The sequence below is a fragment of the Petaurus breviceps genome, unplaced genomic scaffold (assembly GCF_028583685.1).
Source record: "Petaurus breviceps papuanus isolate PSGF00001 unplaced genomic scaffold, PetGlider_PUasm1.0 90535, whole genome shotgun sequence".
NCBI lineage: Eukaryota > Metazoa > Chordata > Mammalia > Diprotodontia > Petauridae > Petaurus > Petaurus breviceps.
The window spans coordinates 3,083,256-3,104,769 of record NW_027187270.1 but is presented as its reverse complement, the minus strand read 5'-3'; the positions used below and the strand labels follow the sequence as shown (position 1 = coordinate 3,104,769).

At 42.6% G+C, this 21,514-nt stretch overlaps 1 protein-coding gene across 27 annotated transcripts in view; it reads left to right on the top strand.

Moving 5' to 3' along the window:
- Positions 1–11,319, top strand: part of LOC138142122 (tigger transposable element-derived protein 1-like) — a 70,841-nt gene extending 59,522 nt beyond the window's left edge. For 25 of the 27 annotated variants that reach the window (XM_069063092.1, XM_069063077.1, XM_069063076.1 and 22 more), the window contains one exon: positions 1,944–5,228. In XM_069063092.1, the coding sequence (XP_068919193.1) occupies positions 1,967–3,655 (1,689 nt within the window). In that variant the 5' untranslated portion in view covers positions 1,944–1,966 and the 3' untranslated portion in view covers positions 3,656–5,228. Of the gene's footprint in view, positions 1–1,943; positions 5,229–11,287 lie in introns of those variants that run through there. The other 2 variants (XR_011163366.1, XR_011163365.1) reach the window with 2 other exon arrangements.
- The last annotated feature ends 10,195 nt before the right edge of the window (positions 11,320–21,514 follow it).

Sequence of the window (21,514 nt, the reverse complement as noted above, 5' to 3'; positions counted from 1 at the left end):
TCCTTCCTTCCTTCCCTCCCTCCCCTCTCTCCCCTTTCTCCCCTTTCTCTTCCTCTCCTTCTTTCCCTTCCTTTTATACTTCTGTCCACATAGGGAATCATACCCTTACCTGTGGGTGTTCTGACCAAAGGAAATATACATTTTGATCACTGGAACTGCACAAGATACCTTGGGGTTTATAGGATAACTTTCTTTTAAGGACCATGCCTTAAACCCAAATCACTCTGGCTCTCATTGATTGACCCACAATAAGTTCCACCCCAAGCCTCCCTAGGTCATTTTTTGGGCCCTGGTGGCTCAGAGTGAGTAAATAGCAATTGTTTCTGTTTTGGTCAGAGACCCTGAGGGTCTTCTTCTCCTAGATTGTTTCTTTTTTTTTTTTTTTGACTAGGTAAAAGAGGTCATTCTTTGCCTTATGCTTGCCTTCTCAGACAAACTGAGACCTAGGAAAGACCTTAGCTTAAAAAGGCTGAGAACTCCCACTGTATCTGGGGCCATCTGTAGTCCTCCTGATCTGTATCTTGCCACAGGACCCAGATGGCTCTGGAGGAGAAAGTGAGGCTGATCTTGCACAGTCCTCCCTTACTTAAATTCAATTCACTTGCGTGTCTTGACATCATTGCCTTCCCTGACACATCTTCCTGAAGTCCTCTTTGAAGGACAAACAACAACAAACAAACTTTCATACCAATATCTCTAGCACTGGGAAGATTGTCTTCTGAGCTCCAGACATTCACTTTTAATTGTCTGTGAGACATTTCCACTGTAGACCTCGATTCCCAGCCACCTGGATTTTTTCAGTAGCCTTCCATTCCCTTCCCTGTCCAAGCTGTCCTTCATACTGCTGTCAGAGTATTTCTTCTGTATTACTCCCCTGCCTAAAGATCTTCACTGATTTTCTATGCCTAACAAAAGTTCCAGCTCTTTGAATTAACATTTCAAGGCCCTCTGCAATCTTACTCTCCCCCATCAGACACACACTTGACAGCCTCCTCCCTCTTGTCATCTTTTGATTTTCACATCCGCTCTTTAAAGCTCAACTCAAATGCCACTTCTACCATTAAACCTTCTCTGATCTCCCCAATAGGGAACACCTTTTTATCCCTTGAGCTTCACAAAGCATTTCTCTTCATGCTTTTCTAGTGTACTTTGAGCAAACTGTTTGTATTCTAAATACTTCTGTGTCCCATTCCCTTGCTCTGCTGAAGATTCCAAGAGGGCAGGGATTACGTCTTGAATTTTCTGTCTCCAGAAGCCTGTCCAATACTCTGCATATAGAAGCTGCTCAATAAATGTTTTTTTTTTTTAAAGCAATCGGGGTTAAGTAACTTGTTCAAGGTTACACGGCCAGTTATTTCTGGGTGTGGTGCTGAGTATCTGAGCCCGGATTTGATCCAGGTCGTCCCGACACTGGAATCGGTGCTCTTACTTGCTGAGCCACCTGGCTGCCCCTGTCAATAAATGTTTGTTGAATCGAACTGGTTCTCCATCCCGTTTTTGAGATTGTACTAGACTGGAAGATCCCTTGACTCTTCTCATGGCTGTCACCAACAAACTAGAATTCTGAGCAAGTCACGTACTATCTCGGAGCTTCAGTTTCCTCTGTTAGAGACTAGATAATTTCTAAAGTTCTGATTAATCTGATGTACTGTAGCAGTGAGTTCTAAGCCAAGCCACTGAGGAATGTGATTCATAGGATCACAGATTTGAAGTTGAAGGCCAGCTGTCTCAATTTGCCCAAAAGGAAACCTAGGTGCACAGAGGTACAAGGTCACACAGGTGGCAAAGTAGAATTTGAACCCAGGCCCACTGAATCCAGATCAAGTGCCCTTACCATGCTGTGGCTTAGATGGGAATGACCCAGATATCTATCTAGTTTACTCTTAGCATTCCTTAACATTACTCAGGCTTTAACAGAATCAAATCAATTTTTGTTTTGGCAGACAAATTAGACATTACATTCATCATGTCTTCCAAACGTCCATCTGACGGTAGTGGCCCTTCAGAGAAAAAAGTCCAGCGCAAATCTATCTCTTTGGAAAAGAAAATAGAGATAATTAAGCGAGTAGAAGCTGGAGAGATGAAGAGTGAGGTGGCCCGTTCATTAGGCCTGGCACAGTCAACCTTAAAATCCATTTTAAACCAAGCCGACAGAGTAAAGGCCTCTGTGCACAATTCCAGTAACCTTACTGCTGCCAAGGTGACCCGAATCCGAAGTAGCATCATGGAGAAAATGGAGAACATGTTGAGTATTTGGGTGGACAGCATGATGCAGCATCACATGCCGCTGAGCCAGGCATTGATAATGCAGAAGGCTCTGAGTCTGTTTGACCATTTGAAAGCCCAGGCAGGTGAGGAATCCAGCAAGACATTTGTGGCTTCCCGTGGATGGTTTGAGAAGTTCAAAAAGCGAAATAAAATTGATAGAATTCGCATCATGGGAGAATGTTCCAATGCAGATATTAAGGCAGCAGCAGAATTTCCTGCAGTGCTCAAGGCTGTTGTTGAGAGAGGAAACTATTCTCCAAATTTAGTTTTTAATGTCAGTGATACAGGGCTATTCTGGAAACGCTTGCCTTCCAGAGCTTTCTCCCAAGAAGAGGATGCTGCTGCCTTTAACGCTGCCAAAGACCGTCTGACCATTCTGCTAAGCAGCAATGCCTCAGGAAACATTAAGTTGAAGCCTCTCCTTGTCTACCATTCCGAGACTCCTAAGCATATGAAAGGTTTTTCTAAACTCAATCTACCTGTTATTTGGAAGTCCAACAGGAAGGCCTGGATGACAATGGACATCTTTAATGACTGGATTATTAATCATTTTTGTCCTGTTGTTCAGTGTTATTGCACAGAATATGGTTTTGAACCCAAAGCATTATTGGTTTTAGATGGTTCCATGAGGAGCCTGTCAAATTTTGACTCGCTTCAGACTTGTATTCCTGTTGAGGTCTTGTTTTTTCCCCCAAACACAGCCTCAATTCTGCAGCCCATGCACCAGGGTGTCTTTGCAGTGTTTAAAGCTTATTACCTGAGGTGTACTTTTAGCCAGATGCTTGAGGTTAACAGTAATAATAAGCAACTTCCAATCGGGGAAATTTGGAAGGATTATAACATTATGAAAGCAATTGATAATATCAAAATAGCCTGGGCAGAAGTGAATAGCCATTGCCTAAGTAGCGTTTGGCGAAAGGTGTGGCCCGATTTAGCAAATGATTTCTTTGAGGTAGAGTCAGAAATTTTGGCCATTACCACAGAAGTCGCAAATGTGGCAAAACTAGTAGGATTTGAGGAGGTCACCCTTGATGGTGTGCAGGAGCTGTTGGATAACTCTGGGGAGACCGTGAATGAGGAGTTGGAGGAGTCATCTGACCAGGCCTTCTCAGATGAAGAACCCAACATCAGGGATGACAGCAAGGAAGCTGGCCCCGGGCGAATGTTAACAACAAAGGTTCTGTCTGATTGCTTGGCTGAGGTCTCACATGCATTGGAGGTTTTGTCAGAGAATGATCCCGACTGTGAACGAAGCTGTTCAGTGAAGCGCACAGTTTTACAGGCTCTGGACTGCTACTCAGAGATGCTTCAGGATAGAAAGAAGGCATGCCCAGCTAGCTTGGAAGTTTTCCTAATGAAAGCTAGCCCTCAGCCACAAGAATCATAGCCAGGTCCATCTGCCACCCTGTGTAGCTCATGGCCCCTCAGCTAGTACTCCTGCCAATGCAGGCACACAAGGCCAGAGTAAAAGCTGCTTTATTGAATTTGTGTTTGTGTGTGTGTGTTTAGTGAGTTGTACATTTTGAAAGTCTATGTTAAATTTAAAACATTGTGTTAATGTGCTTTTGTACAGCACATACTGTTGTTTTGAAATTAAAAGATGTTGGCATATCATTCCCCCTTGTGACAACCTGAAACACAGACTCTGGGATAGGATACTATGTATAGAGCTGTACAAACTAAAGTTTTTCCTGGCCTTCTAGGCTAAAGCTTTTGCTCCTAGATGGTGTGGTTGGTTGCTGAGACATTTTCCAAAATGGACAGTGATCTTAGAAGCTTGAGATTAACCCACTTTCAGAATACTGTGTTGCTACTATTTTTCTAGCTATACATAAAGACTGAGAAAAGATACCATTTTAATGGCTGGGGGTGGGGTGGGGACTGGGCCTGTGAGCATATTGGTCTAGGGAACTCCAAGGTGAAGGAACTCCCTCTACCAATGTCAAATGACTTGCCCGAGATCACAGCCAGTATGTGCCAAAGGTAAAATTAGAACCCAGGGCCTCTAGTCTTTAAGGCCAGTTCTGTATTCACTGGAACCATTTGAAGTGAGATGTCTACATGCATCTCGATATAACAGGTACTTGAATAAGCTTCAACTAGATTTCTCTTTCTTTTAGTCACTTTAACAAAAATCTTGAATATCCCTTATCTTCCTCTGGAAAACCTGATAACTTCCAAGTACCTCTTTAGGGCTCTGAGCCAAGTACCTCATTTATTAATTGATTGAATATACAGTGACTGAGTGCTTCTGCATCTCTTGCAATTGCTTTGGGCTTCCAGAGTCATCTGGAAAGCAGTTGTGGGAGCAAAATTGTCTCTGGCCTTTCCCTGGGTCATATTCACTGAGGACTCAAATGGTGAATCTGCCACTAATTCCCATGAAGGAGAAATTGGTCCAAGAGTGAAGTGTGAGACACCTTGGGGTCCTGCTAGGTCCTCCTTGGGTTTCTGCTCTTACGGCCCTCCCCCTGCCCCCCCCCCCATTCTGCAGGAGCTTAGGGCAGCCTTAAGAATTCTTTACATAGGAATAATGAATTTTCATGTCCCTTTGCTGGGAAAAATATTGCCCAATCACCTGGCTGCCCCGATAGCCACTCTTCAGATAATCATCTTCTGTGGCGTACCAGACATTGCTTAATAGCCACACCTTCCATTGCCTTACATGTTTTTCCAGCAATGGCATTTTGAGGTTCATATATTAAAAGCCTGTTAATCAGAATTGTGGTATCAGAAGATGTGGATTCGAGGCCAGGTCCCACCACTTGTCATGGCTTGTTACCAATATGTTATATAGCCTTGTCAGTCCTTAGTGTCTTGACTGTTAAAATGGGAATATTACTTGTCCAACCTACCTCACACTTTGAAAAGAAAAATGTAGAAATGTGAGCTATTATTACTGTACCTTAAAAGTTTAAAGCCAATAAATCAATAAACAAGCCTTTGTTAAGCACTTCTAATCTGTGCCAAGCATTGCTTGATGTTATCCTATACCTTTCTCTCCTACTCCTGATTTTTCTGGCATCCTCTAGTCTGGCTATGCTTTTCATAATTCTTCATGGTGTGAATGGATTCAGAATCTAAGGCCTAGATTGTGGATCTTCTATGACATGACCACTCAGATTAATGTGAGCCTTGCTTTCCGTAAGATGAAAATAATACCTGCAAAATTTATCCCACAGTATTCTTGTGAGAAAAGCCCTTTGCAAATGGTACAACTTCACACAAACATGCCCTGTTATTTGTCACCGAAGGCTCATCAATACAGTCTCTCTATTATTTCTGGGCAATGCTATTTAGTGAAAAGGGTGAGCCCGATTCTCATGTGACCTCTGAAAGCACTGGATTCCAGGTGAAGGCACCCCAGTGACAGTTGGGCATGGGTTGGGGTGGGGAGTATCCAATACAGTGTGGCTATAGGCTAAGGGTACCACCAGATGCAACATGGCTATCCCTGAGCAGTTTTCTGATGTCTGTTGTGATGCTTTGCCAGATTGTAAGTGCTAGAGCAAATGAAGTGCCCTTGCCTTTCTGAAGTCCAGAAAGAAAAAGGGTAAGTTGGGCTAGAAAATTTAGCCCTGGCAAAGTGCTCTGTGCATAATGCAGCTGGGTATCCATCAGTCTCTCCTCTAGAAGGATGCAAGTGACAACACCGTAGAAAGTCAGAAGTCCGGGATCTCTTGAGGTTACTACTTCAATCCTAGGTTCCTTTTATGCTGGAGGTTTTTTTAAGGGGGCAAAATAATTTATACAGTTGAGTAGTACAGTTTCTATATTATGCTGTGAAAAATAGGGGTATATGGCTACCCCTAATTTTTTTAAACCTTAGAAAACAAGTTTTAGGGCAATATTAGTAAATTTCTGGCGATGGTTTTGTTAACATTTTTTCCCAAGCTAATCAGATATGAGGGATTTGAGAAGACAAGAGAGACAGCTCCCTCTATACTTAGTGCTGTACTGCAGAGGGCATCTCAAGCACTAAAACTTGTAAAGAAAAAGGCCAAAGATGTCACCCAGACCTGAAGAACAAAAAAATGAAAATGTGCTGGAAACTTGAGTTTGTTATTAGTTTTGTCAAACCTATTTTTGATTATGGTGGCCTTTGGGTGGAATTATACTTGGGATGTAGTTAGAAGCAAGCAATCACTGAAGTCTAAACCAGGGTGGGGAATCTTCAGCCAGGAGGCCACATATGGCCCTCTAAATTCTCAGGTGCAGCCTCTGACTGAACCACTCGGGCACCTAGAAGACCACATGTGGCCTTCAGCAACAGGTTCCCCATCCCTGGTCTAAACCATTATGAATAAGTCTGTCTCTGTGTCACTGTGCCCACTTTGTGATTGTATTCTACCCCACTGATGCTGAATGCCTGACTTCTGAATTTGGTATATGGGCTTCCCTGCTTCCTTCTGCTACCTGAGATTGTAGGGTTTTGCAATACTAGGGATATTGAAGGTCACTGATGATTTCTTCTGTCCAATCTGACAGTCTCTTGTGCAACTTCTGTGTGATTTTCTTTTTCAGGGTAGAGTTCAGATTGTCTCCCCTTTCCCTCATTGGTGGTAGGCAGTTTCCCAGTAATACTCTACAAACCTTTTTATAAATTACTTTTAATAAAAGTGCCTATTGGTAGTTTGGACTCTTAACAAGAATGATCACAGCAGTAGTTGCTATGAATTTATAGGTATTTCATTGCAAATCAGATTTAATGGTTGCTAAAAACCACAGGGACCATAGACATTTGCAGAGTATAAATTCCATAAGTGTGGAAATAAGGAATTCTTCAAGTACCTACAATAAAGGAGAGGGAAGAATTTGGAGGAAGCCAACCTGCAGAAATGACACTTAAGATTATAAATCTGGTGTATCCTAGGGTTGGGGAAGCTAGGTTGTACAGTGGTTAGAGTGCCGGGCCTGGAGTCAGGAAGACCTAAGTTCAAATCTAGCATCAGATATTTACTAGCTGTGTGGTCCTGGGCAAGTCACTTAACCCTGTTTGCTTCAGTTCTTCATCTGTAAAATGAGCTGGAGAAGGAAATGGCAGACCATTCCAGTATCTCTGCCAAGAAAGCACCAAATGGGGTCACAAAAAGTTGGGCATGACTGAATAACAACAACAAATATCCCAGAGTATACGTTCTCTTTATCATCTCCCTAATTCCTGCTGACTCCATAGCAAATCTTTAAAAGTTCCTGACACTAATGTATAAATAGGCTTGCTTGAACAAGGGAATATTCGTGTTCCTGATCTCAAAGAATGAGCTGGAAGGATCTCAGAGGTGGAATGTGAGGGTGAGCCATTTTGGAGCAGAAGTTGGTTTGTGGCTCCTAGTGTTTCCAATTTGGGAATGAGAAATCGGAATTCTTGGAAATCCCTGAAATCAAAAGTCATTCTGTATTTTTCATAACATTTTATTTACAATATTTTTAAATAATGAGTGACCATGATAATAAACAAAAATGATTTTTATGGAATAGTTTTAATAAAAGTTTCAGAGGTTTCCTATTAAAAATAATAAATGCACCGTTATTATTAAGAATCAGTATATTGTGCCAATGATTTAAAACATCTGGCAATGAACTAGCTGATTTCTTTTATCTTTCTTACAAATACTTCCAAGATTCTTCATACTCTTTACTTATCATTATGGATATAAACAGCAGGTTTAGTAGTATTTACAAAGAACTGTAGCCTACAGTAAATTTTCTGACATTGGAAAACACCAGAAAACATCATTGGGTATAATATTTGAATAACATAACATTAAGATCTAGCAAGATTAACAGCATTATAAAGAATCATTGCCAATTAAAGAACTAAATTTCTAATTTCTTATAATACCACCCATAGAATTTATATAAAGTATATTATGTGTGGAAACTGATTAATATATATTTTACTTGGAAAAATGACTCACTTAACAGAGTTATGAACATACACCAATAACACAATAGTTTTAAGCAAGACTGATCCAGGGGGTGGGGAGCTCGCAGCCTCGAGGCCACATGTGGCCCTCCAGTCTTCAAGTGAGGCCCTTTGAATCCAAACTTCACAGAACAAACCCCCTTAATAAAAGGATTTGTTTTGTAAAACTTGGATTCAATCAGAGCTGCACCCAAGGACCTAGAAGGCCACATATGGCCTCGAGGCTTCAGGTTCCCCACCCCTGGTAGACCATGCCTGCTTCTCTCCTTTGTGTTCCGGTCCTGGTTCCTGGAAATGTTGACCTTAACTTTTGACTCTGTGTGTCAGCATTTCCTGCTAATGCTTTTTACTTGAATTCCTTTGAACCAGTAATGTCTCTAAATTGATAAGCTTTTAATTCTTGCAGGAGAATCACAATACTTTCCCCTAATTTGTTAATTGATTTTTCTTAAGAATTGAGATTCAGAAAAAAAGAAATTTTCCAAGAAATTCTGGGAAGGAATTCCCACACTGGTTGCTCCTTGCTGAATCCAGTAAGTCTTAACATCTATCTGTTTCATGCCAAATACAATCCAAACCAGGCCGATAAGAAATATCACGTATGGAATCAGTGTGGTTCAGTAGTAGAAGAGAGTAGTTACCACACATCTACTCGTCTAAAATTCATCCCACAAGAATTTAGTTTCCCAACCCATTGTCTATGTGTACCCTTGCTGTCTTAATGCTTCCACACCTTCCATCATATCCTTTCCCAGCCAACATCTTTTACACCTCACTGTCATAGAAATCTACCTTTCCTCTGTAATGCTGTTGCAATTGGAAGGGGCTATACCTGGAGGAGAATCCCTTCTACAACATTCTTGACAAATGATTGGTTATCTGGCCTTTGCTTGAAAGCTTTACTGAGGTCTCTCCTTCCTTTCCCAACAACTCGGAGCCAGAAAGAAGTGCAGGCAGTCTTTGTTCCCCAGTCCTCTACCACATCCCTCAAAGACCACTTTGAAGAGCTATAAAATTTGTCTCAGTTCATGATGTTACTCTCGAACCCATGCCCTATACTGTTATTCTTGGGGGCTTCAATATTCATATTTCTAACCTGATCACATAAGTCCCCAAATTCATCTTCAATAACCTCCCCCCCACACACAGTATAATCACACTTTAGATCTCACAACTCACAACTGTACCACTTCCAAGATGCAAAACTTTCAAATTCCACTCTGTACCCACAATGTTATTAGACCTCTCCCATTCTCTTTCACATAGACCCATCCAATCTGTGCTTCACTCCTACTCTCCCTTTTGGTCCCCTGATCCATCTACTACTTGAATCACTAGCTATTAGCTTAAACTTCCTTCCACACCCTGCCCCACTCCCCTCTGCCTCCCAGCCTGCTGAAGTTGAAACATTCTTTTGCTATGTTCTTGTTCCAGGGCTGCTGGGATTTTAGGGCAGGTCAAAAAATTGAGCTTTTCATCATTCATTACAGATACATGGTATGTAACTCCTCTGGCCCTTGATGTAGCTCAATAAATCCTACTTCATCCTCATGTACTTCTTTTCTCATTTCTTAGATCTTTTCTTACCTCCCCCACTTGCACAGATTTTATCCTACTTTAATGCATCTACTTTTGCCTCTCTCCACTTCTCTCTTCCATTCTCCATATTGTCTCCTTGTATCCCATGCACTCCTCTCTCCCAGTACCTTGCTCTACCAGTCATCTCTCATGTCTTCAGTCTCTCTAAGTGCTCTTTTCACACTTATCTACAAACAAGATCAGTTCTCCATCTTAAAGAAGCTTTCCTTGGCCTACTTTATCTAACTAGCATCTCATCTCCTCCACCCCACTGCTAAATTAAAAAAAAAAGTAGTAGACTTTCTGGACACTTCCTCATCATTCGTTCTATTCTTAGCCCCTTGCAGTTAGACTTCAGTCTCCAACTGACCTCCTAATCATCAAAATCAATGGCCTTTTTCCAGTCCTTTACCTCTCTGTAGCATTTGACATTGTTCACTTACCCCTTCCTTTAGCTTCAGAGGAACCACATTCCTCGTTTCCTCCCCATTTCTCTAGTCTTCTACAACTGCTTGCTTCTCCCCATCTTCCCTGTCCCATTAAAGTGGCTGTTTTCCCCAGGGTCTGTCCTTGTCCCACTTTTTTACTTATCACTGCCTTGACAAACTGACTTGCTTGTGTGGTTTCAAATACCACCCCCTGTGAACTCTGAAAAGCCGTATCTCCAGTTCAGAACTCTGCCTACAGTACATCTCTACCTGAATTTCTTCAAATTCAACATGTCTCAAACTGAGCTGATTTTTTTCTCCTAAATCCCATCCTCTGGATTTCACTCCCCATTGATGACAACAGGCACTCAGTCTTTCCTGTTTAGAATCTTGTGGTTACCTTAAACCCTTTTCCATCCACTCTGATCAGTCAGTCATGTTGTATTATTGTCACTTCTGCAAGTAACAACATTAAGAGCAGTTGGCCCAAACTAATCACATCTGGACAAATACACATATACATAGGATCTATATTTGGACAGAATATTGAGGCTTAAATTACATACATAACCACCACTCGGATAAGTCCTATGTGCCATTTTTTCTTTTTGCAACATGAAAAATCCAGCTGCCAGCAAAATGTAAACAGTCTATAATCTGCTATACCGTTGCACCATGGGACACCCTTCAGCTGAATCTGCCAATTACCATGTATAGCCCATGTCATTAGGACCACATTTGGACCCATCTTTTCACAAAGGACACTGTTCAAAACCTGTTCCCATGCTTGAGGGAGTCATGTAATTAGCTCCACTTTGCAGGAATGAAAGTTCAAAGGATATAGTACTGTAGAATTCCATCATTTGGGACATGTTCCCAGTACAAATGGTATCTGGGATTACTGTGCCACACCTATAGATTCCTGTAGCAACAGTAAGTAGAACATGGAGTTCAGGAGAGGACATTAGGCAGGTAATTGCCATAAAAGCAAATTTTAAAATATTTGGACTTTGCCATTGTTCCTGTTTCATTGACCAGACATTGCTATTTTTTTTTCCTTCATGACATGAAAAAATTCAACTCCCAGCTAAATGTAACCAGACTACAAGCTACATTATTGGATCCTTGAACACCCTTCAGCTGACCTGCCACTCAACTATGTGCAGCCCACTTAGGTGCCACATCTGGACTTATCTTTCACACAGGATATTCACTGTTCAAAAAAATACATCCTTTGGCTGAACCAGGAATGTGAGGTGGAAATGGTAAAGAGGCAAGTTTCGGCCTGATGTCAGGAAAAACCTCACAATTGGCTGTCCTTGAGAAATGTCCTTGGGAGGTGGTGGGTTTCCCCTACGTAGATGTCTTCAAGGAGAGGCTGGGTATGTTGAATGGGAGAGTCATAGGGGGTGGACCACACTGTCCCTTAAAGACCTATATCTAAAATTCTGTGCTTCCCTTATTTGGTGAACTGAAATTATACTGTGACTAGTATTCATTTGCAAAAGAGAAGTTCCCTTATATAGTTTCAGCCTTCGACAATGCACTTCTGAGAAGGAATGACTAGATCCAATACTATTTCTAACATAAGCCATCACTTAAGATGGATTACAGATATAACAGTGCCTTATACCCAGCAGACCTCTCAGAAAGGTAGAGGAGTTGAAGAAGCTGTCATCAGCTTTTGGGCTGAATCTCAGCTTTGGGGGAAGGTGTGTCACCATACGTGACATGCTTCTATGAAGATGCTAGGGACTGAGCTAGACTCTGAATCGGCACATTGCCTCACTGGGAACATGACAGGCAAAGGCCTCCATAATGTAGAGAGGATTGAACGAACCTACCTTTCCAGGGGCAGTGCTTGACCAGGAGGCATTAGGCCATTCTCTGGACCTTAGTTTTCCCCCTCTGCAATATGATGGGGTTGGGTGGGATCATCTCTAGGGCCTTGTTGCCAGCTGTCTTCCTTACAGCTAATTACTTCTAGAAGTCACCCTCTATCCCACATTCAGGAAAAGCCGAACAATTCCCAGAAATCTCAGTGACCCTCCCAGGTCTAGTTATTTCAGACAATGTGGAAAGAATGAGCCGAGGATCAGCAGTGGCTCTAAACAGCTCCCATTTCTCTTCCCCTTGAGATTTTAGAAATGATTTTATTCACAACCATATAAGGTTAGGTGGTACGAGCCTTCCTGTCTTCATTTAACTGAGGAAACTGAGGCCGAGAACACAAGTAATTGGCCCATGGTCACATGCTAATCAGTGTCAGAGGTGGGATTTCAACCATGATCTTCCTACTGCAATCCCTTCTTCACTCAGCTGCCAAACGGATCTTACTAGGGCAGAGGGCTGACCCAAGTTATTACTGTCTGGCTCCAAACTACCTTTCCAGCCTTACTAAACATGTCATTCCCCTTTGCTTATCGTCCTTCATGTTGTTTGTGACATAAAACACTTCATCTCCTTTTCCATGCCTTTGCATAGGCTGTTCCATGCCTATAATGCCTTCCCTCCTCATATCTAAGAATCCCAAGTTTCCTTCCAAATTTAGTTCAAGCCCCACCTCTATAGGTGCCCCTTCCTACATGCTAGTGCCTTTATGCCATCCCCCAGATTATCTGGTATCTGTTTTGTATTTTCTTATCTGTGTACCCGTTGTTTCCGTCAACAGAATTTGTCTGTGCTTTCCCCTGGCTTGGGAGGAGAGGTCCCTTATGGGAAAAGCCAAAGCCCATTGTGGGCCCTTTGAACAAATCAGCCCAGTCAACTTGGCATTGCTCTTACTGCCTTTTATCCTCCTTAAGATGAAGGGGAGTTCTTGGGTGATTTCAGTAGATGGACTCTCTCTTCTGGGAATAGGCTGGCCTCTTCTGCTAGAGCTCAGCAGAGACCAGAAAAGGCCTACTGAAGAACTTTTCTAGGCTGCTCCTACAATGTGGGGAGAGAGAGGGGAGGGGCTGAATTCCTCTCCCCTTGTGCAAGCCACTCTTTTGTAACGGGCCAATCTGGGGAGGAACAGCCTTCCCCCATTTCTTGGACCAGGACACCTCCCATGGAATCGACTCAGCACTTGAGTTTTGGGGTAACAGACTGAAGGGGGGGCATAAATGAGCAACTTTCTGAGCATGTCACTTGAGTCACAGTTGCCCCCACCATAAGGGGCAATGGCAACCAAACAAACCTGCTGGCAATCATGAGAATGCTCCTTCACTTCAGCTGCTGCTTCTGTTTTGTTACTTGCCCTGAGCCCAGAAAGATGGCCATTTCCAGCCCTGTTGGTAACTTGGGAGCTCAAGAGGCTGAAGTCTGAGCCAGGTGCTAGCTGCCTCAAAATCAAGCTCTTAGGGATGACTGCCACCAAATGGATGCTGAGGTCAAAGGACCAGGCAATGCCAAGCCGTGCCCTGACTGACCAAAAGAGCTGCATTTGTGCAGACTTTGCTAAGCAGTCCTACCAAGCAAGGTGCCTTTACCTGTCAGGAGAGTATAACAGGTGAGGTATTATTGTTTTTAATGTTTTAAATATTTGTTAAGGTGAACTTATGCTTTTATGTTTTTAGCATTTTGTTTGTGGTAGGAATATAGATTTCCTCTACTGGAGATCTACTTTGTACATTGAGTACCTTTTCTAGAAGACAGCCTGATCATTCCTGTTAGGGAAAACCCTAGATACAAATCATACCTAAGCTTGTCCCAGTGGGGGACAGTGAACCAGAGTGTAAGGTGGGAAGCCAACTCCCTTCTTCTAGGGTTCAGAATCTTCCCAGAATTGGACTTTGTGTGAGCCCAGAACTACAGCCCTGTTTTTTGGGAAAGGGTCAAGTGCACTTCAGGGTAACATGGAGAAAAATCCCCTGCTCACATCAGTGGAAGTCCAAGGGAGAGAGTGCTTGAGTCCCACCTCACACTCAGAAGAGAGAAAGAGAAGCAGAACCTTAGTTCTCACCTTTTATAGCCTAATGAATGGGTGCCTCTTCCTGACTTGGTCACCAGATCCCTTTGGCACAGTATTGGCACAGGAATTGCTGTATCACCCCAAAGTGCAAAGTCATTCAGGGATGAGCCAGAGTGTATGTCTATCACTCAGAGCCAGAGAACATGCTTAAGTCCAAGTGAGGTCCCCCCTGTTAAATGTTTTAAAATTCTCATTGCTGGGGCAGTTAGGTGGCACAGTGGATAGAGCACCAGCTCTGGGGTCAGAAGGACCTGAGTTCAAATCCAGCCTCAGACATTTAGTAGTTGTGTGACCCTGGGCTAGTCACTTAATCCCGATTACCTCCAAACAAAACAGACAAGTTTTTTTTTCATTGCTACCCTTTGTTTTTATATCACCTTTCTTTTTTCATTTTTATAATTTTTTAATCCATAAAAATCTGCCTTCCTCTCCCTCCCACCCACTTACTCCTACCAAATGAAAAAGAAAAACAAAACCCATTACAAACATGTATAGTCACTAGCAAAACGAATTCCAATACTGGCCACAACTAAAAAAAATTGTATCAATCTGTACTCCACATCCATCACTTCTCAGGCAGGAGACATCCCCTTTATTTATGAATATATCTCTTCTTCCACCCCTACCCAGCAAGTCATCCTTTAGAATAGAAAAATAATAGTTTAACAAAAGCAATCAACACACTAACATACCTATTACCTTCTACCTTTTTTTTTTTTTTTAAAGCAATAAGGGTTAAGTAACTTGCTCAAGGTTACACGGCCAGTTATTTCTGGGTGTGGTACTGAGTATCAGAGCCCGGATTTGATCCAGGTCATCCCGACACTGGAGCCGGTGCTCTTACTCGCTGAGCCACCTGGCCGCCCCTAAGCAATTGGGGTTAAGTAACTTGCTCAAGGTTACACAGCCAGGTGTTTCTGGGTGGGTGCTAAGTGTCTGAGCCCGGGATTCGATCTCCAGGTCTTCTCAACACTGGAGCCGGTGCTCTTACTCGCCGAGCCACCTGGCCGCCCCTTTACCTTCTACCTCTGCAAAGAAAGTAAATGCGTTCTCTCAATACTTTCAGGGCCACACTTCTTGGTCATTACAATTACAGTGTTGAGTTTGATTTTTTTGTTCTTCCATTTATGTTGTTGTAGTCATTGTGCATTGTTTTCCTGCTTCTGCTTGCTTTGTTCTAGACCAGTTCATAGTCTTCCAATCCATCTCTGAATTCTTTGTATTCATTGTTTTTTTATGACCTGGTAATATTTGACAGTTTGTTAGTCATTCCCCCTTTGATGGGCATTGGCTTTGCTTCAAGTTCTGTTCTCCCATAAAAAGTGCTGCTATGAATATTTCATGCATGTGGATCTTTATGTTTGTCTTTGATCTCCTTGGGGTATATGTCTATTAGTGTGATTGCTGGGTCAAAGGGTATGAATATTCTCATTATTTTTCTTTAGCTTAATTCCAAATTGATTTCTGGAATAATTGGACCGAGTCAGAGTTCTCCCTATGGTGTATTAGTGTATAGCACAATGCTGACAGAGCTAAAAACTGGTCTAGTCATTCTGGAAAGCAATTTGAAATTATGCCCCCCAAAGTTACCAAAGTGTGCCTTTGACCCAGTTATATCATTACTAGCTCTATACCCCCCAAATACCAAAGGCATAGGAAAAAGATCTTTCTGTATAAGAACATTTATAGCAGCTTCTTTCTGTGGTAGCCCCAAATTGGAAAATAAGGGAATGTCCTCCCATTGAGGAATGGCTAAACAAATTGTAGTATGTAAATGTAATGGAATATTATTGTGTCACAAGAAATGACAAAATGGACATATTCAGAGGAAACTCTGAAGAACTCTATGAACTGATACAGAGTGAAGTGAGCAGAAGTGGGAGAACCATTTACACAATGACAATAGCGAAGCATTACTGTGAAAGCCTTCAGAACTCTGATCAATACAATGCTAAACCATGTCCAAAAGAATGAAGATAATATGTGGATCTAACCTCCTGGAAAAGAGGTGATGAATTTCAGATGCAGAGAGTCAGACATTTTTGGATATAGTTAATGTGGGGACTTGCTTTGCCAGATGATGCCACTAGGTACTGAGGGCTATTATGTTTTTTTTTATTTGTTCTTTATGTATAGGGGAATGGGAGGGACACATGAATAAAAACATGCTTGTTAATTGAAAAAATAAAAATAATAAACTATTTCAAAAATGGTATGCTAGTATACCTGCCCTACTTCCAGCTGAACCCCAGCTCAGGACCAATGGCCTTGGGAGCAGCCCTTGTAGAGAAGAAATCTGGCACTGGCTTCCACAGAAGTCCTCACCTCTTCATCTGCCACAGCTATTTAAGACCCAGAAAAGAAAGTTATCAGCACCAAATTCCTTGGCCGCATAAAACGGTTCAACAGACAGTTTCATCAATGGAAAAGACACTAGAGATACCTGCTTTATCATCATGCCCCTGGGATATCTGACTTTGCAGCTATAACTTCCCATGTGTGCTGTCTCCCTCTATCACAAGAGTTCTTAACCTGGGGTCTGTGAACTTTTAAAAAAGATTATTTATATTTCAATATCATTGATTATCTTTATAATCCTATGTGTTTTATTTTATGCATTTAAAAACATTACAATCGGGGCAGCTAGGTGGCACAGTGAATAGAGCACCGCTGGGAGTCAAGAGGACCTGAGTTCAAATGAGACCAGACATTTGACACACTTACTAGCTATATGACCTTGGGCAAGTTACTTAACCCCAATTGCCTTGCCTTCTCCTTAAAAAAAAAAAAAAACAAATATTATAATCACACTTGAATTATTGCAGTAACCTGTATGGGCAGGGTATGTCTGCCTCAATTCTCTCCCCAAAGTCCAGTCTTGTTACTGCCCTGCTCAGTAAACTGCAGTGGTTCCCTGTTGCCTCCAGGAGCAAATACAAAATGTTGTTTGGCATTCAATGCCCTTCCTAACTTAGCCTTCTCCTACCCTTCCAGTCTTCCTCTACCTTATTCCTCAACATGTACTCTTCAACACAAATTCTTCTTAGATTGACTGTTCCACCAACAAGATACCCCATCTCTTGACTCCCAGCATTCGATTCTCTCTGGCTGACCCCCATGCCTGGGTTACTCTACCTCTTCCACTCTACCTGCTGACCTCCCTGGCTTCTTTTAAATCCCAACTAAAACGCCATCTTCTCTAGTAAGCCTTCCCTAACCCCTCTTAATTGTTAATTACTTCCTGTATATAGCTTGTTTGTACATATTTGCTTATTGTCTCTCCAATTAGACTGTAAACTCCTAGAGGATAGAACTGTCTTTTGCTTCTTTGTATCCCCAGCACAGTGCCTGGCACTTAACATATATTGACTGACTGATTTAAAAAGGCGTCCAAATGTTTCACCAGACTGCTAAAAAGGTCAGTTACACAACAATAAGACACCCTCCCCCCTGCCATTAGAATATGAGCTCCTTGAGAGCAGAGACTGTAACATTGGACTTGGCACTTGGTATGCCCTCTCTGCCTGCAGTAAGGGACAAGATGCACCAACACTGCCCATCCATTGTCCTTGCCTCACCTATCCCTGTCTCTCCAGACAAGGAACAGAAGTAGCAAAGGCCCAGGATTTCTGGTCCCAGCTGTGGTACCACCTACTGCCCACTCCACACCCCCATCACTGGCAGAGCAGAGCAGAGTGACTAAGGCCCCGCCCCTCTGATCCCTGACTGTCAATACCCCTTTGGAGATTTTGAGCTTTAGTTTGCATTGGTCACCTATTACTACCCCTATAGTGAGCAATTCCTCCTCCCCCCCATATCTCTCCCTATCTCTGTATTAACCAATCAGCCAGGCACACAGGAACCACTTCCAACCTCTCATTTCTATCCCCTCTAACTCTACTCCACCCATATCCTACTCCAACCCTGCCCAGCCCTTCTACTGTACCCTCTGGAATTCACATTCCACAAAACATTTTCCTTGTTCCTGGACCTTTCTTTCACTCTCTACCTGCCAACTTTCACTGAGAGCTGGCTCCTCCCTCCCAGCCCCCTAATACTACATCCTTGGACATCCTTTCTACCACTGGCTGCACCTATACTCTTCCTACCTCCCTTCCCTCCCCTAACACATACACACATCCTGGAAGAGGAGCTGGAGTGCTTCTTTTTTTTTTTTTAATTTTAAGCAATCAGGGTTAAGTAACTTGCTCAAGGTTACACGGCCAGTTATTTCTGGGTGTGGTGCTGAGTGTCTGAGCCCGGGATTTGATCTCCAGGTCTTCTCAACACTGGAGCCGGTGCTCTTACTTGCTGTGCTACCTGGCCGCCCCGCTGGAGTGCTTCTTGCTCCCACTCTGTATAAGGGATAGAAATCTGTCCTTGAAGCCAGAAAGCCATGAGATCGAATCCCGCCTCTGATAAATACTGGCCATGTATCTTGGTGCTTGGACAACTCTCAAAAACTATAAATTGCATCAAAGGTGGCAGCCTACAAAAGTGGAGTTTCCTTACCTGAGAATGCTCTAAACCAGGAGTGGGAAAACTTCAGCCTCAAGGCTACCCCTGCTCTAAACCAATGAAATAACCAGGTCAGTTCCTAACTCTAACTCTCTTGATATTTATTCCATAAATATATTTGATGTCTACTAGTAAGAATGTAATCTCCGGGAGTAGGAATTGTTTCTTTCATTGTGTTTGTTATCTCAAGCCATTATTGCAGTACCTGACACAGACACATTTAATATTCATTTATCTTTGCCCATTTGCTGGTTTTGATGTATATTTCTCCAATTATGAGAGTTCTGGAGCCACCTTTCATATAGTTTACAGTTCTTCTTTTGGGAACTAGCAGCAATGGGTAGAGATTGCAAAGAGATAGATTTAGGCTTGATGAAAGGCCAAACTTTCTAACCATTAGAGTTGCCCCAAAATGAAACAGGCTGACTCTGAGGAACTTTCTAACTCTGGGGCTGGGATGCCTGGGGGGAGAAGGGAGGCAGTGGGTTGACAATTTCTACTCGGCCAGGTTTTTTCTATTGCCAGTGAAATATACAAAAACTATTTTCATCCCCTTTCCTTCCCTTGATTTTTTTTTTTATCTCTTCATGGTGTTGAAGTGAGAACAAACAGCTTTAAAAAAAATGTAACTGAGGTCAAGAAAATCATGGGGTAAAATGAAAGGTTGGTGGTGTGGGAGCCTAGAGAAATGGTGTGAGTGGAGAGGATCAGGAGATTTGCTCAATACTTTATCTCCTTTCTCCTGCAATGTCATCAAAGCTCCCCTTCCCTCAGTATGGCTCAGTGTTTGAATACAATTGATTGAATGCAGTTACCATGTCACAAAGCAAGAATATGACTGTAAATAGGAAAACATCAGGAACTATATAGAAACAATATCTAACATCCAAGATTTCTGATATTTCATAGGTAAAATAATATTAATACAAGAGAAAGGAGGGAATAGTGCAGTTTGAAGTACAGTTTTTAGTTCCATTTATCTGAAATGGCAAGAGCCTGGAAACTGTTGAGTCCAAATGGTCCCAGGGCACCTTGTGAAAGTCAAGGACAATTCTGGACCAAACAGCATCTAAAGGAATTTTACTAAGGCAAAACAGTCACTGTCAAGTGGATTTACATGGAGTAGACCAAGACAGGGGAGAATAAGAGGTACACAGACATGGTGTGTAAGAAAACAGAAGCCGGGAAGACAAAGGGAGACAGAAGTCCCCTATAATCATGTCACTAGGGGTATCAGTGGCTTTGAAAAGTCACAGCCACAAGGATCTGGAGAGAAATATAAACTTACAGCTTTCCTATGGGATGGCAGCTCAGGAGAGACTCAGGCCATCATCATTTAACTCGGCTTGCACCTGCCATGCAGTGCATCCTAGTGACACCTTTGGAGGCAGAATTACAGCTCCATATCCCCACCACTCCCTTTTACTCACCTGCAGAATGGCCTGCTGTAAACACCTCCATTAATGCTGAAGGAGAATGTGATGTAAAGTTCCCACATTATCTTGTCTTCAAGGGGATATTCTTTCCTGAAACTCGATTCCAAGTTTGAGTTCTGCTTTGGTCAGAGATAAATCATAATCCCATAAATCCTGTTACAGACACAACAGTAGCTCCAGGTAAGAGAAATTCACTGAATAGGTGCTATGGAATGTTTTCTGGTATCACAATCTCTGGCCCAAACATGCCTTCCACTAACTTATCTAGGAGCTCAAAACAGCTAAGCAAAGACCAGATCAACTCAACTGCCACCATTTTCTTCATGATACAAAGTCCTTCCAACACCACCAGAATATGCAGCCCTCAGGGAGCTTCAAACTTCAATACCATTGATACTTCACTATGTGGAATAGATGTTTCCCCCAACAAATTCAAGCTTACCCTCTTGGATTCCCTTAAAAACCAGCCAAGTCCTCCACATTTCTCTCTTCAAAGCTTAACAAGGCAACCAATTCCCTGGTCAGTTGTTCCCCTCCTCATGCTTAATGATATAACTCAGGGTTAGAGGAACTCTAGTTTGGTGGATTCTCAACACTAAAATAGTCTGGGGATGACACCAATCCACTGTCTGACTAGGAGAGCCAAGGAAACAAAGGCTGGTTATGAGAGCTTACTGGGACCGTGCCCTTTACAAAAATCTGAGCCTTCCACTAGGTACACTAAAAAAGCAGGGTTTCCAAAAGCGTATGGAGAACAGACCCTGCTGAAATACTATTAACGATTCTCAGGAAGCCCCCTTCTTTCCTTCTGATACAACAACGAGCAGAGTAAACAGAGGTCATCCCTCAATACAAACAAACACCTGACAACCCTTGTTTCCTCACACTGAGCCAGGATCAATGACCATCCTGTCACTAACACTGCTTGTCCTGTCCGGGCCAAACTCCCACTCTAACTTTCCAGTCCCATTATACCTGGGCTTCTGGCTCCTGTTGACTAATTTCTATGAGCCTGGGTTCTGACTTGCAACTAAATCTTTTTGTGTTCAGGTCCCTTTTATATGTATTCTGTCTGATGTCCTTATCCCTCCAGACCCTAAGCCAGCCTATCTGGGCACTCACTATCTGCCCTCTCCTAGCTTGGGCTAGTTCTAGATTTCTGAACCAAGCCTTTCTACTATTCTTCCTCCCTGCCCACAGTGGTAGCACAGAATTCTGTTGTCCCACTTGGGACTTAGATTATGCACATGACCACTCTCCATATCCTGATACCTTGCCTATACCTGGGAGACCCACCAGACCCCTTTAATCACCCCTACCCTGCTTCATCCTGTTGCCATCCAAAACCCAGCACTATAGCACACTGAGCCAACACTGGGATGCAATAGAAAGATAGTGGAATTGA